Source organism: Ptiloglossa arizonensis, chromosome 4, assembly GCF_051014685.1.
Source record: "Ptiloglossa arizonensis isolate GNS036 chromosome 4, iyPtiAriz1_principal, whole genome shotgun sequence".
Taxonomy (NCBI): Eukaryota; Metazoa; Arthropoda; class Insecta; order Hymenoptera; family Colletidae; genus Ptiloglossa; species Ptiloglossa arizonensis.
The window spans coordinates 8,893,881-8,908,857 of NC_135051.1; the positions used below are offsets into that span (position 1 = coordinate 8,893,881).

Consider the following 14,977-nt stretch of genomic DNA (forward strand, 5'->3'; position numbering starts at 1 on the left):
ACATATTGGTACGCAACATATCGATTGGTAAAAAAAATCGATTCCTGAAGTAGTAGCATATACACGAAAGAAAGAATCGAATATCCTCGATCGGATCGCAATTATCGTCGAATCGATCTTTTTACAGTTGCAGTCGCGTGAAAACAGTCAATATTCGTCCTTCGCGAATATGCATATATGATATATATATATATATATATATATATATATATATAGTACAGGATTTACAGTAAAATTGAGAAATTCAACAAATTCGATGACATTTGTACGCGTAAAATATCGCTTTAGAATATCTCGAGTATACGCTAACAGTTTCTACATAGGTGAGATTACTTTACAACAAGTTTGTAGATATCAGGCAATGAGATTAATAATGATTGTATTGATAACAATAACCTTTACGCGATAGTATAATCGTAATAGTAAATAGTAAGGTACGAGAGAATCACACGAGGCGTTGATCTCGAAAGATCACGTTTCTCTTAGTTGGTCGAGGATACTACGATCTATTATATTATTGGGTTACTAACTATACTTGTTCCATCGTGCACGGGTCGTTGCAGCCATTGTTGACCCTTTACTCTATTTTGCAGGCATTTGCGGACCATAGTTTAAAAGTATCCGAGCGAGGAAACCTTTTTATAGTATTTCGTATTATTTACGAATTACAGTTGCAGTGTGGAATTTTTTGCAAAGGTATCGAAAAGGATACGAAAACGACCCGGACGATGAACAGTAATCGAAGCTCCTTGAGAAAAATCTTCGTAATCGTACTTAACTGCCACGAAGATGGTCAAATCGTACACTATGTGTAAGTTTCATACATATGCTTAAACCCTTTCAGATTTATCGTCTATTTCGACGAATTTTTCATACCGTATATCGAATTTTATTTGTAGAACGAATTCGAATCTGAAAGGGCCGATTATAGGAAATTTGAAATTCGCGAAATCTGGTAAAAGGAGTTATTGTGTCATGGGTGTATCGACACCGTCTAAAACAGCGGTTCTCAACCTGTGATACGCAGTACGGATGTCAGTTTGTTCGATCGAAAAAATAATTGCGCGCTTCTATTCGATCGACTGTCGATCGCTTTCGTAGATAATATTTATGTACCCCGTGTAAAATGGTAGACGGAAAAACAGGTGGAGAACCGCCGATCTAAATAAACGAGACTCGAATATTTTCGACTCGTTGAGAACAAGGATTAGAGGGATTCGGAAGAAATATAGAGGCGAAAGATCGTGTTCGATCGAGATACCGTGTTACCCCGATCGGAGTAACTCGGCTGTTAAAACTTTTAAAATTCATCGTTGCTACAAGGTGGAAGAATTACGTTCGGGAATTATGCTCGCATCCATCCTGCATAACTAAATCGGGTAAAGGCAACGCCTATACCGTACGTCGAACCTTTATCTCGTCGTTTTCGGATGCGTTTCTCCCTAATTTATACTCATTTTGCCTTATTCGCAAAGAAACGTCGAGAACGAACGATCTTTGCGCGAAAAGTTTACTAATACTGTTAATTTTTCATCGTGCTCTCGACAGCACGTTCGAAAGACTGGGTAGGTAGGGTAAATAAATAAATATATATATATATATATATATATATATATATATATATATATATATATATTTACAAACAACGTTCGACAAGCTCCGATTGTTTTGTCCGCGTTGTTTGTTCGTAACCAACGAACCGTTAAATACAATCAAACCATTCGCGTGGAAAATACAAGCGGAGCTCGTTCGAAGGTTCGATCAGATGGGGGCTTTTGGGAATCGAATTAGAGGTGTAAAATAATAACGGTAAATATCTCATAAGACAGTGTCGAGGGTGTCGAGACTTCGCAAGAGCTGCTCGTCCTTGGAACACCATTGCACCAATTCCTCGATCGTCACCACGCCGTCTTTGTTCGCATCTATCAACTGGAGGGAAAGAATATGCTTCGTTTCTTCGTTTCTTCGGAAATTGTACACTTCGGAATTGTAATACTCACGTGAAAGATACGATCGACGTGCTCCCGAGCAGCCAAGTGAGGCTCGACGATTTGGGGCTGAGTGTAACGGCCCAACATCTCGTAAATAGAACCAACCACGTCCAGCATCTCCTCTTTGCTGATCAGCCCGTCGCCGTCCAGATCGTAGAGTCCGAACACCCACTGGAGTTTCTCCTCCACCGAGCCTCTGGACACTTTCGACAGGATCGTGAGGAATTCCTGGACAAGAAAGAGAAGAGCAACGAGGTTGGGAGAGAAGAATTTCGAAACGTTGGTAAAATCGAACAACGTTTCACCTCGAAGCTTATTTTTCCAGATGGTTTTCTCTTCATGGTGTTGAAGACGTAGTGAGCATACTGGCTGGCATCTGGAAGATTTACGCGTTATTATCATTCTAATCGAAACGATTGTTTGTTTCAGACGAGAATTCTCACCTCCCTGCGGAAAGAACTGCGAGAAAATCTGCTTGAAGGCCTCCTCGTCGACGAGGCCGGTCGGGCATTCCTGTTTGAAGCCACGATAAATCAACTGTATCTCCTTCCTGGAGAACCTGGTGTTGGCCGCCAAGGTGGCGAGCTCCTCCGGCTTGTGCCGGCCGCCGAGGGCGAGGGCACCGGCAGTAGAACCCCCTAAAACGCCCCCGAGTTCTTCAAGCTCGCTCTCTGTAAGTTTGCCAACGGGCGTTTCGCTTCTAAGACTGTACGCGTTCGAGAGTACTCCCCTCTCACCTTTTCAACTGTGCTTCTTCCTCTACTTCAGGCTAAAGGAGAGACGCCGTTCCTCCTCTCTCACTAGCAGGCAGGAGAGGAGACTGGCGCGGTTTCTACTTACGAGACAGGGTGCAACAAGAGCTCGAGAAGTTTTAGCATTACTTTAGAGCGGGAGAAGATACGCCGGGTGCCCGAGAAGACAGCGCGGCTGATCCTCCTCCAGGCAACCTGCTTACGCTCCCCCTGAGCAAAAACAGGGTCCTACTTGGAACGGAGTGGGCAAAAGGTAGGAGAAGGAGGAGGAGAAGGAGGACACATACATACACACATACGTACGCACGCACACATACACACGTACAGTGCGCGCGTTGGCAACACGGACAATACCTGGAGATGCGAATACAGGTGCAGAGACTTGCAGGCAGAGAACTCGTGAACGTGGGACAAACGGGAGGTGTTTCGCCCAGGTAAAACAATTCGATCAGATCCGATCGTAGGTCGCTCATTACGAAAACGATTCATTCTTCTTTTAGAGCTAGGCGGAGATCGTGTTTTACTTGGGAGAGAAACAGAGATAGAAACGACGCGCGCACGATTCCATCCTTCTGCGAGCACAATTAGCAAAATTGATACCGGAACACGATATAGACGGTATACGGTCGGTTCGTTGTTCGCTCGACGATGGAAAGATGCGTGGAATCGAAGACAGAGAGAAAAGTCACTAAATAGGTTTCAGGCGACTGAAAAGAACAACTGCTATATGTACTATACTTTGGACTCGGATAATCGCAAAGTCGAGGGGTCGCTTTCGTCGACGAGGAGAAGATCCTCGGCGTCGTAAATCTCGTATACGTATTTTCGATTTACTCGAAAAGTTTTGCCCGAGACAGCCGTCCGGAGACACGTTTCGTATTCAAGCGACGCAACGTTAAAATCGATACTCGTTAACGCGAGGCGCTATAAATATAATTATAATTACCGGCACCGTGATAAGATTCAAGAGCAAACGAAAGCGCGACCCAACGCTACAATCTACAAAGGGGGGAAGGGTGTTTCATCGGCTCTAAAGAATAATAGCAATCTCTAGAACAAATGCACCTACTCAAAGAAGGGCCTAACGAATCTCGCAACCTACGAAGATACTCTACGAGAATTTGTACAAGGCGTCTCGTCGTCGTCCCCGTCCAAAACCGAGAGGAAAATGGAAACTTGTTTCGTTCTCGAGGAAGGTTTCCGCTCGCGTTTGAACGAGGAATCGCCGAGTACGGGACATCATCCTCTACACCGCTACGAGCGAAAATTTACACGCGTTTATCCAACGGCAGACAGTCGCGAATGCAACTCGATGTTAGCACGTTCGAAAGAGGAACACCGAGTGTTATTCGACGAACGATCGATCGGTCGGAGATGGATTCGCGCGTGTCTGTCTGTCATGCAATTACACACCCCTGAACGCATGCTTCGGTTCTTTTCGAAAATGTTCGCGATCGCGCGTACACGAGGTTCCGTCGAGGGTGAAAGGATCATCGGACGAACCCCGTGGGCATCGTGGCCAACGTTTCAAGATCGACCGGTCTCGTCTCGCGTTTTTTCTTTTTTCATGCTCTTCTTCTCGCGGTTTCTACGGTGTTCAAAGAGCCGTGTCAAACTCGTCGTTCACGGCTAAGGTAGAAGCTTCCCATTGATCGCTGCTAAAATTACAATCACGGAACTACGTAAAGCACCGACAAATATTAACGCCCACGAGAAGATTGCGCGACTCTACACAACGGAAGCTACAAAGCTGGGCCAACGATCGGTGTCTACTCTATCGCTCTATACGGAGTGTTTTTTAACGCGTGCACAGGAATTTGGGAAATGATTTATCGAGCAAGGTCCGGCGTGACCGTGTTTACGGATTCACCGGCAAGCTGAACGATCAATTTTAGATAACTCGACGAGTATTGATCAAGTATGGACATTGAACGCTGGAGAAGCAACTGGTTCGGATCAAGCTACCGGTCTACGAACGACGGCTACTTTTATACGAAGCTTTCTAGCTCGCTACGTACGCAATACTTGCAGAGGTAATCAACTTGTTGGGTCCCGCGAACAATTCACGAAACAATTCCCGCGCGTCAAGAAACACCCTGTAGAAGAATGCGTTGCGGAGAAGAAACAAAAGAAACGGAGAAACTTTCGACGAAAATTGATCTAGCGCGAACCGTTGTCGTTCGAGATTGTCCGAACACGGACGTGCGCTTTGAAGTCTCCTGTATGTGTACATCGTAAACGCGCATGTGTATATATATATATATATATATACGTACATATATGTATATACTTAAGTATGTGTGTATATACATATGTGTATACACACGCATATACACGTATACATATAGATATGTATATACTCTGCACTGTAATTCCACTAGCAGCTCTGGTCCCGGGCATCCGGGGTCACCATAGCAACGGGAGAGCTCCTACCCTGTATCCAGCCCACTTGGCGTTTCCGTTTTCCGGAGCATTTTTATCAATTAAAAACGCGCGAATCCAAAGACGCGCACGATACGTGCAAGTAGAAAAGAGACCACGATGCACGTATACACTGTCATCGTCGTCGTGGTCGTTGTCGTCGTCGTCGTTGTCGTCGTCGTCGTCGTCGTCATCGTTGTAGTCCATCGGTTCCCTAGTAAATCGCGAGCAACGATTCGAAAAAGGGGTAGAGGGTAAAAAGGGGCGGACGGGAGGGTGGTTAACTCTCGAAGAGGAGGGAGGAGCAGTGGTCGGCCGGATGGGCAGAAAAGAAAGTGGAGTAAAAGAGAGCGTTCGATTGGTGTTTGGTTTTTCTCTCTCAGTCGAGCGAGTCTCGCACCTTGCCGTTGCATGGTTTCGCAGCTGTTAGCACCGAGGCACACCGCAACGAACGCGCGTTAAAGGGGGAGATCGTTCCGGGGCCCGGGCTGTGCGGATGCAGTCCCTTCGTCTCAAGGAGGATCTCTTTTCCACGGCGTATCGACTGGCCTGTCGGTTTACCGATTTACCCGGAGAGGAAACTCGAGCGGCACTACAGTCCGCCTGTACGAATCATGGACTTACTTTTCTCCCGGCTCTTACGTGCCTTCATTTGGTAGTTCAAGCGATCCACCAACACCCGACCTCGATTCCGATCCGTCGCTTTCCTCGAAACGATCTGTTGCGTTTCCTTCGTTCGGTTTCCTCTTCTGCCTTCTATCTGTTTCACCTGTCGCTCGGAACCGATCGACGCGTGTCACCCGATTCAACGATCGATGCTCCACGACGGACTAACGTAACTTGGCCCACTGACTCGATAACGACGCGCGCGACCCTCGCACGCTGATGCATCGAAAGACCCGGCCACGCAAAAGCACGGGCTTTCCTTGCTCGCGCGCAAGTCCGGCCCGACGCTTTTTCGAAGGGCGCTCTCGCCGGCCGCGCGGCCGGCAAACGGCTTATTATTCGAACAAACAACGATGCACGGATCGGCTCGTTATCGACGAATTGCACGGTGTTTCTCGCGACCCGTTTTCTTTTCTCGGTTTGGCCTACTTTCGACGGATTATTCTGTCTGCAACGCTCCTGAATATTCACCAGCCCGACCGCTTTCCCTCGTAAATTGGAAGTTATTCTTCTATTATTTTTATGCATTGTGTCACGGAATACCTACTTCGGTAGAGTAGTTATCGATAACGTATACTTCTTGTGGCTTTATCGACGACAAAACGATAATTCATCCAACGAGATCCTTTTTTTTCCGCGAGAACCGGTGAAAGTTCGGAAAAAGGCTACTTCGAATAGAAAAGGTCCGAGTAACGTTTATTTACGATACCAAATGTGCCGTATAGTTGAAACTACCAACGAGGGTCTATTTCAAACGCGATAAACATACATAATACGTGTACCTTTGGTCCATTCATCTCCGGCGCGGTCGGAAAACGCAAACCTCCTTCGTCCGACTATAAACGATTTTTCTACTGGATGCGCGCATTTTAAGCGTGTACTACTTGCCCGCCACTTTAGGAAATTTTTTTCGATTATCGATCGATCGGACGTAAGTGGCGTAAGAATACGTATCGCCTATACGATCGGTAAAATGTAATAAACATTTATCGTTATTACCAACAAAGTATCGAGCATGACCTTGCAATCTCTGGGAAAAAATAACTTTTTTTTATCCTCGAATGCAACAGAGTTCTGTTATTCTGTTAAAAAGATTCGAGTTATACAATAAATAATATCGGACGTTTGATGTACCGGCTGCGTATGATGCGAGGGATCGCGAAGTTCGCAGAGTCACGAAATTTTAAGGAATATCTTCAAAATTGTTTATACAAAAACGAGTATTTATTTGTGTGATTGCGCACACGCGTTAATGCATCATAGAAAAATTAATACTGCGTCGGAAAATGAAAAACAAATCGAGACAGTAGGCGAACGTTTAATTAACGTTCAAAAGTGAGCCAACGATCCGATCTATTGTCAATTTCACAACTACCCCATCAGGATGCGCACTGTTCCTGTTGTCAATTTTATCGATCGATAATATCGGATTTTAATATCTATTTCTAGATGGCAGGATAATAGTATTTTGCGACCGGTAGTTGACTCATTTTACCGGTACAGGAGTAAAACATGTGTAAAGATAAATAAAGATGCGGTCCATTGATGCGACCGCAACGCTTAATTTTCCCTTTGTTTTTTATTTAATAAAATACGATCGCTGCGCGCTTAATGTATAGCAAAACAGTTTCTTGCAAATCTTATTATGTGTTCGACGAAATCGGTTAAAAAGCAGTCCAGTGATTAAAATAAGAATTGGTTTAATTCGAAACAAGATAGATATAGTCGGGGAAAAAGGGGTAATTTTGTCGCGAAACTCGTTTCCGGTAGATGTTGAACCAAATTTATTTTCGAATCCTTTTTCAAAAAGGAATTTGCGTGATTCGGTTAGCAGACGAATTTTTCTATCGGCCATATCAGAAATGTGTAAGAACCAGGAAAAGGATCGCAACTGAATGTTTCGATGTTTGAAAATGAACGACAACGATATTTCAAAATTATCCTATAAGGAATTGCAGGCATTGGCTCTGAGATATCGTGTACCAGGTAACATAAAGGTAATTGATTTATTATTTTTGACATTGAAACGGAAAAATCGGTAAGCTTGCCGGCTTCTTGATTTTCATTGTAAGACGACAAGTAGATACTTGAAATTGATTTTTAACGATCGATCGTGATTTTTTCATCGTAGAAGAAACTGTTGGTTAAAGTGTTGCAAGCCGCGAGAGGCGGAAATGAAAACGAGGTTGGCAGATTGCTGCAAGATCTCAAGCAGAATCGCAAAAGCAAAATGCGAAAAATTAAAACTGGGAAATTTCTCGGGTTAACCTCCACACCGTTGCACAGTCCTGATTACGTTATGGCCGATAATCATTACTGTCCCCAACAACAACCACCATATCAGTGGGTGAGTTGATTCGATGTATTGCGAAAATTTGCAAATTTCGAATGCCCAATTCCAACACTCGAATAATCGTTATTGTTCGAGCAACTTGAACGATTTAAACGATGTATTTTACGAATAGATGTTAGAAGTGTAACGACGCAAAAAAAAAAAAAAATAATAGATACAATTTCGTATATACATATTTTTTTAACAAAATCTGTCATTACGTTTCTTAGGTCAGCGCGGAGGAAGAAGTAGTAAGTAGAGACGACGACAATAGGATTTCTGAGTACGAAGAGTTCAAACAATATTTGACAAAAAAAATACAGAGAGAATTTCAAACGTACAACACGAATACTAATCAAATACAAGATTCAACAACTATTGTTGATTTAAGAACAGCGACTAGTTCATCCAATGTTCAAAAAATTCCTTTAGATGATAACAACTATATTGAATCTGAAGTAAGTGCTGTTAACAATACAAATTTGTTTGCGTACCAATCCAATGATCGTGTCGAATATCAAACATTGGAAGATGCCAACAATAATGTGCATGGTTCTATACTTCTAAAGAAGATGTTACAAGCACCGGTTGGTGCAAATTTGGAAGAAATAGCCAGTCCTGTGATAGATGGTTATCGGCTTTGGGCAAAGGATCGTTATCAGTCTAATAATTTACTAGATAATTCTGATACTTTAACTGCCGAATTGGACAATCGAGATAGCGAGGACAATTTGGAAAATGATACAGAGTGTTATGGACTTTTAAGCAGTATTAAAGGGGAATACTTGTTGAACCGACTTGATGAACCTACTTTTGAAAGGAATGTAGATGAAAGTGGTCAACAAACTTCTAATACTTTAGCAAATGAAAATGTTATTCAATATGAATATCCTATGATCATTGATGCGCACCAAGATTATGAGAATTGGACGATTACCAATGTTATGAATACAACGGATACTAATTGCCCGACGTCGGATGTCCAGTCCTCAAAAATGTATCAAACCATGTATTATGATAGTACAGGATTGATTCCTTTAAATAAACCCATAAATGAAGAGAGTTTAATGTGCCAATATCGTACCACTGAAAGTGTACACGACTACAACTCGAATCAAAATTTATTAAATCTGAATCCAATGGAAGAAAATCAGTACTACGAAACGAACCTTGTTCCCAGTGTACAATCTGATTCTACTAGTACGTATTATTTACAAAATCTAGATAAGTATACTACAGAAACTAACGAAGAATATTTGCAAAACACCAATTTTAATTCCACTGCGAACATAAATCAAGATACATTTGCATCCACTGTTCCTCAAACATTTTCCAATGATAATTGTTACAATTCTAATCCCTCGTACGAATACTTATGTTTGAATAATAATCAAGAAAATATTCCGCTATCTGGAAACTTGGAACAACAGGAACAAAATTGTAGTACTATGGTACAATCTAAATCCAGTACTAAAAAAAACGGTACATGCCTATTATTCTATACTCTTCTCAAATTATTCAATTCGTCGTGAAAAAGAATATAAGCTATGTTAAATGTATAATATTTTATGTTTAATATTTTTAGGAATACTGGACCCATTTTGGCCAAGAAAATTCTCGAAAATTCCCGTGGATCCCATTCTGGAAAATACCTTAAATTTTATTAACAACAAACGCATGGAGTTATCGAAACGAGATCAAACATCTTGCGTGTATTGTTACATAGCGCCTATAGTTTCGCATACATCGATATCGTCGCATGTAACGTGCTCTCAGAAAGCAAGATTTGTTGCAGAATACAGACAACATTCTTTTTCTCCATACTGGTTACTGTATAATGATTCCTCATGTGGAATGCGAATGGCTAATTTAGAAACAGAATTCGAAAAAATCGTGGCGAAGGAAACACGATGTTTACATACAATAACGTCCAAATGTGAACCCGATTCAAAGGAATCGATCGAAGAAATCGAAGATTCCATTACCGATGTTTGGACTCAAAATTATACGGATTATAAAACGACCGTGGAAAAAGATAAAAATGTATGCTAAGATTAAACGTTGAAGTCACAGATTGTTTATTTTCAATGATAAACACTGAACCATTGATTGGTCAGGTAGATGATGTTCCTAAGAATCAAGTTCAATGAGAGGAGATATATGTACTGCTGGTAGTGCAAAAAAAGAAAAAGTACAAAAGAACTTTGATATTATGTGATTTTGAAGGAAAAGCAATCGCACACTATTTATACATATATTTAAGAATTGAAACCAAAGTCTAAAACGATCGAAGATAGATTATTCGATCCAGATGAAAGAAGAGAGAAGAGTGATTATTACGTCGCAACTATCGCCTATAATTATTTTTGCAGTATTAATAAAATGTAATTATTATGGAAGAGTTAACGTGCCGTAATAGCGTACACGTACGCGAGAATAATGAAATTTTTATTTTCTCGATATTAAGATATGCGAGAGTACGAATACGTTGAAACATGTATAAAAAATTATGGTAATTTAAGTGATCTCAAACGAATTAATGAGAAGTAGTGATAAGGACAATGAAAAGGAATTACTTGTCACATTTTTACTTTGGTTTATTTTTTCATCCTCGAATAATATATGAAATATTATATATTTTATTATGAAATAAATGGCAAACATGAAAATCAACGTCATGAAAATCAAAGTCTATAACAACTGTACATGTATTTAAGGCCTTTCACCCACGGTAATGCACGGCGAACGTTTTAATTATTTTTAAAATACTTAAAGGCTCGATCATTGTTAGGAATTATTTGTTGCTAAAATCCAACAAAAATTCTACTCACTCGAAATTCCCTCTGCTTGCATTTGAGTCTTGAAATAATTGAAGACTTTAACGGGTATCGATTCCTTTCTTCGATTTCTGTACATTCCCATTTCGTTGTCAACACTTTTTGAAGTAATTTGTTTTTCGGAAGATCTACCCGGTGTCACGTTAACACTGTACATTCTCCGTTCGTAATTTCGTGATATTGATTCAACCTTCCGAACTTTTCTCCTCTTTTTCTTGAAAGACAAAACTCAAAAAATTTATTTATCGCCACGTCTATCGGTGTAATGTTACTCGCTTATTTTTCTATGGTTCCTGTGGGTCGCGTAATCAATATTATTTGCATACAAAATTTACAAACAAGTATGAAAGGAAATCGTACAAGGGATCGAGGTAAAAGGAGTACTCGCTGGAATAAGATCTCGGACACTACTGTGTTTAAAAAACAGCAGTATCGCTATGTAGGTGAGAATGCAGTGACGCATTCGCGCTGTATCTAATGAGGTCCTCGAAACGCGAGACTAATTATACTGTTTCGTTCATTTTTTACACGAGGAAACAAATTTTAAAGATAAATTCAACGTATCTGCTGTACGACTAATTTTACTTAAAAAAATTACGCACGATAATCAAAATATTCTTAATTCAATAAAGACTAAATTTTGTTTCAAAAACAATTACTTGATATAGGGTGTGCTAGGATATGAAAATACATGATAAAACTCGGAAGAATAAATTGAAAAAGTAATATAAAATAAAATGTTTGTATATGCTTGATTTTTGAAACGATCGATGTTTCATCGTAGATGAAGAATGAGAAAATATTTCAAGTTTTATTACATTCTTATGCGTTACAAAAGTTTTTTAAGTTACAAAATTATAAAATAAAAAAATATTCTTATATTGTTAGAAGGTATTTAAAATTCACAGTTAACTAGCTCCATCGATCTCCCTCTACATGTATTACAGTCGGGATTGCTAAACCTAGGAGATAAAAGGTATCGATGTTCTTTGTGGAATACAGATGGTTCAAATGTTAGTTTAATGATAAAACGTGCATGTTGTATTGTTTATGGTAACGAATAAATCGTGGTTTAGTTTTAATTTCAACAATAAGCTAATAGCGCTGGTTTTTTATTCCGGTTCGAATCGATAATTGATACTATAACAGAGTTTCTAAGTGTTATCGCTCGGGCTGCTTGTACGAAAGCATAGCGACTATGTTTCGCTCGCTTAACCACAGATGTCGCCACCATTCAGATATTTTCTCAATATTACATACGTATTGCAACTCGTAAAAATTAGATCACATTTTCCGTGTCTTCTGCTACCTCACAAAATTTGACTCTCGAAATAAAACCGATACGATATTACGTTGTTGTTGAATGAAACGAAAGTTGTACAGTGTTTCGCAATGTGAGAGTGAATTTTCTCGTGACAAGTTTATAATATCGTACGGAAAAAATTATTTTTACTTTGTTGCAACGTGAATATCGATCGACATTCCACGCGCTGGAAAAGATTTATCATTGGAATAGTATATTACATCATCGTAAGTCTCAATGTTTCTAAAAAATGTTTGGACATTCATCGATTGCTGAATTCTTTGCACATCTTCATTGACAGTGACCTTTTACGAAGTTACTAATCAAGTTCGAAAAATGTATAAATATCCCGGGACAGGTACGTTTCGTTTTCATTTCGTTTCGATAGCATTGATCGAATATCATTTACGTTTTATTAAAATATTTGTTGTCATCCCGGATATATAATTCGGTAACGTATAGTTTGTACGAATATATATGTATATATATGTATGAAAAATGCATTTGTTCTATTATTGCAACACGCGATATATTAATCGGTGCACATTTACGAGGCAAATTTGCCACCGCGTAGATTCGTGTGTATCTCTTTCTCAATCCAACTTAGAATCATCTAACACGACCAAACATGAACACAAAATATCTTTTTCTTTTATCAGTTCTCTAAATTATTTGGGTATTAATTCCCCAAAAATATTGATGAGATATGCAGCATCAGGTTGAACAAACACTCCCACATACCTTAGTATCCGAGTACTGTGATAGTATCGAATCTGGTAGTGGCATAAATCCAAGAAATGACCACGGTGGAAGCACCACATATTATCCGCACCATCGAGTGGGATATGATGGACAAGTCAAAGTTTTTTCCACTGAGTATGCTATCATCCTTTTCAGTGCGTTGTTGTTTATATCCTTTAACGGTAATAAAAACTCGTTTACAAGTACAGAAGAACAATTGTATGTACAGTGGTAAGTGTACATGTAAGTTTACATAAGAATGAAATTCATTAATTTAACATTTGTTATTTATTATAGGAATGATAGACGCTGTGAAAAAAATATACAAAGTTGAAGGTGTACCGGGTCTTTATAGAGGATTTTGGATAAGTTCCGTACAAATTGTTTCTGGCGTATTTTACGTATCGACTTATGAAGGTGTGCGCCATATACTTGGACAAGATCGTGTTACAGGGTGTATAGATTCACGGGTTAAAGCATTAATTGCCGGTGGTGCTGCTAGTTTGGTAGGGCAAACAATAGTAGTTCCTTTCGATATTTTAAGTCAGCACTTGATGGTTCTTGGGATCAGTAGTACCAAACATGCTAAAAACTATGTAAACAAAGTAAGTACGAGGAGAAAAGCATCAACATCTATCGTTTCTCCATTTATACGTTTTTTGCAGATCGAAATGAATACGTTGGGTTTAATTCTCGAACCTGGAAGAACCAATGCTCAGATATCGGCAGATATTGTCAAACTGATTTATCAGAGAGACGGTTATAGAGGTTTTTATCGGGGGTACATCGCATCGTTGTGCGCTTACGTTCCTAATAGTGCACTTTGGTGGGGACTCTATATATCTTACCAAGGTAACTGAGAATAAAATCGGAAGAAAAATTCATTACGCGTAACAACTTGTCTCTTTTGGGTTACAGAAGAGCTTATCCAACTGTTTCCAGAATGGTTTTCTCATTTGTTCATTCAAGCAGTAGCTGGAACATTAGGAGGATTTACCACGACAATTGTCACGAATCCTTTGGATATCGTGCGCGCAAGATTGCAAGTGCAAAGATTAGATAGTATGTTTAGCGCGTTCAAAGATCTTTGGGTCGAAGAAAGGTTGCAAATGTTCACGAAAGGACTATCGGCACGTCTTGTGCAGTCGGCTTGTTTTAGTTTTTCAATAATTTTAGGATACGAAACTATTAAAAGATTTAGTATAAATGAGGAGTACAAAAGTTATATTAGGTGGTAGATTCGTATCTATCCGACATTTGTATAAATAATTTTTATGTTAATGCATTTCTCGCCGATACTGTATTATACACAAAAGTAACAGATACGCACCAAAGAAAATAGAACCGGATCGTACAAAATGATTTGAAACGATTTCAACAATAGTGCACTCGTTATAGAAAATGTATATTAATAAATTACGAAATCGAACGGCAAGATAATTGTGCCTGGATCATATTTGCAAGTATTTTACCGACAGATTATCGGAATATCTTCCTTCGATTGCTAATGGAAGATATTTGCAAGTATTTTCCCGTTAGGTAGTCAAAATAACTCGCGCATTAACATTTAAAGCTTTGCGAAATGTTTGGAAAAAAATTCGATAACAGTGCATTTTGTATAATCTTTCTGTGCGTTGTACAAAGTACAAACTGTGCAATATATGTTAGATGTATTGCTGTGATAAAATACAATATCAGAAACAAGAGTGTATTTACTAGAACAATTAAATTTCTATAAAATAAAACTAGAGGAACATACGAAGTATTATTTAGGGAAATAATACGGTATACAGAATGTATAAGTGAATAAACTTGTTAGCTATATCGAATAAGACATTCCGCCGCGTGTAATTTAGTTTCGTTGGACAAGATCCTTTGGTTTTAAGGTAATTGTACTTACATTGGCTATATATAGTCGAATTCCAGGTAAGTTG

At 39.6% G+C, this 14,977-nt stretch overlaps 4 protein-coding genes across 7 annotated transcripts; 3 read left to right on the forward strand and 1 right to left on the reverse strand.

The window, feature by feature from the left end:
• Positions 1 to 1,671: 1,671 nt before the first annotated feature.
• Positions 1,672 to 11,355, reverse strand: LOC143145748 (A-type potassium channel modulatory protein KCNIP2). Of its 2 annotated transcripts, none has more exons than XM_076309434.1 (5): positions 10,994 to 11,355; positions 2,435 to 2,662; positions 2,297 to 2,367; positions 2,001 to 2,219; positions 1,672 to 1,929 (listed from the first exon to the last, which is right to left on the reverse strand). In XM_076309434.1, the coding sequence occupies exons 1-5, from the start codon at positions 11,154 to 11,156 to the stop codon at positions 1,819 to 1,821; spliced, it is 792 nt and encodes a 263-aa protein (XP_076165549.1). In that variant the 5' UTR covers positions 11,157 to 11,355; the 3' UTR covers positions 1,672 to 1,818. The 2 variants fall into 2 exon arrangements, with proteins under 2 accessions (XP_076165549.1, XP_076165550.1); XM_076309435.1 differs by lacking the exon at positions 10,994 to 11,355 and adding an exon at positions 5,565 to 6,887.
• Positions 2,766 to 5,242, forward strand: LOC143145749 (uncharacterized). Its single transcript, XM_076309436.1, has 2 exons — positions 2,766 to 3,177; positions 3,244 to 5,242. Exon 2 carries the CDS (start codon positions 3,912 to 3,914, stop codon positions 4,374 to 4,376), a length of 465 nt encoding a protein of 154 aa, XP_076165551.1. The 5' UTR covers positions 2,766 to 3,177; positions 3,244 to 3,911; the 3' UTR covers positions 4,377 to 5,242.
• On the forward strand, positions 5,377 to 10,841 carry LOC143145743 (uncharacterized). Its single transcript, XM_076309425.1, has 4 exons — positions 5,377 to 7,827; positions 7,962 to 8,177; positions 8,393 to 9,644; positions 9,748 to 10,841. The coding sequence occupies exons 1-4, from the start codon at positions 7,726 to 7,728 to the stop codon at positions 10,212 to 10,214; spliced, it is 2,037 nt and encodes a 678-aa protein (XP_076165540.1). The 5' UTR covers positions 5,377 to 7,725; the 3' UTR covers positions 10,215 to 10,841.
• Positions 11,356 to 12,284: 929 nt separating the features above from the next.
• Positions 12,285 to 14,877, forward strand: LOC143145237 (solute carrier family 25 member 44). 3 transcript variants are annotated; one of them, XM_076308420.1, is made up of 6 exons: positions 12,285 to 12,529; positions 12,604 to 12,660; positions 12,962 to 13,274; positions 13,341 to 13,648; positions 13,709 to 13,895; positions 13,962 to 14,877. In XM_076308420.1, exons 3-6 carry the CDS (start codon positions 13,100 to 13,102, stop codon positions 14,279 to 14,281), a joined length of 990 nt encoding a protein of 329 aa, XP_076164535.1. In that variant the 5' UTR covers positions 12,285 to 12,529; positions 12,604 to 12,660; positions 12,962 to 13,099; the 3' UTR covers positions 14,282 to 14,877. The 3 variants fall into 3 exon arrangements, with proteins under 3 accessions (XP_076164535.1, XP_076164533.1, XP_076164534.1); XM_076308418.1 differs by having other exon boundaries at positions 12,285 to 12,660; XM_076308419.1 differs by lacking the exon at positions 12,604 to 12,660.
• Positions 14,878 to 14,977: the final 100 nt, after the last annotated feature.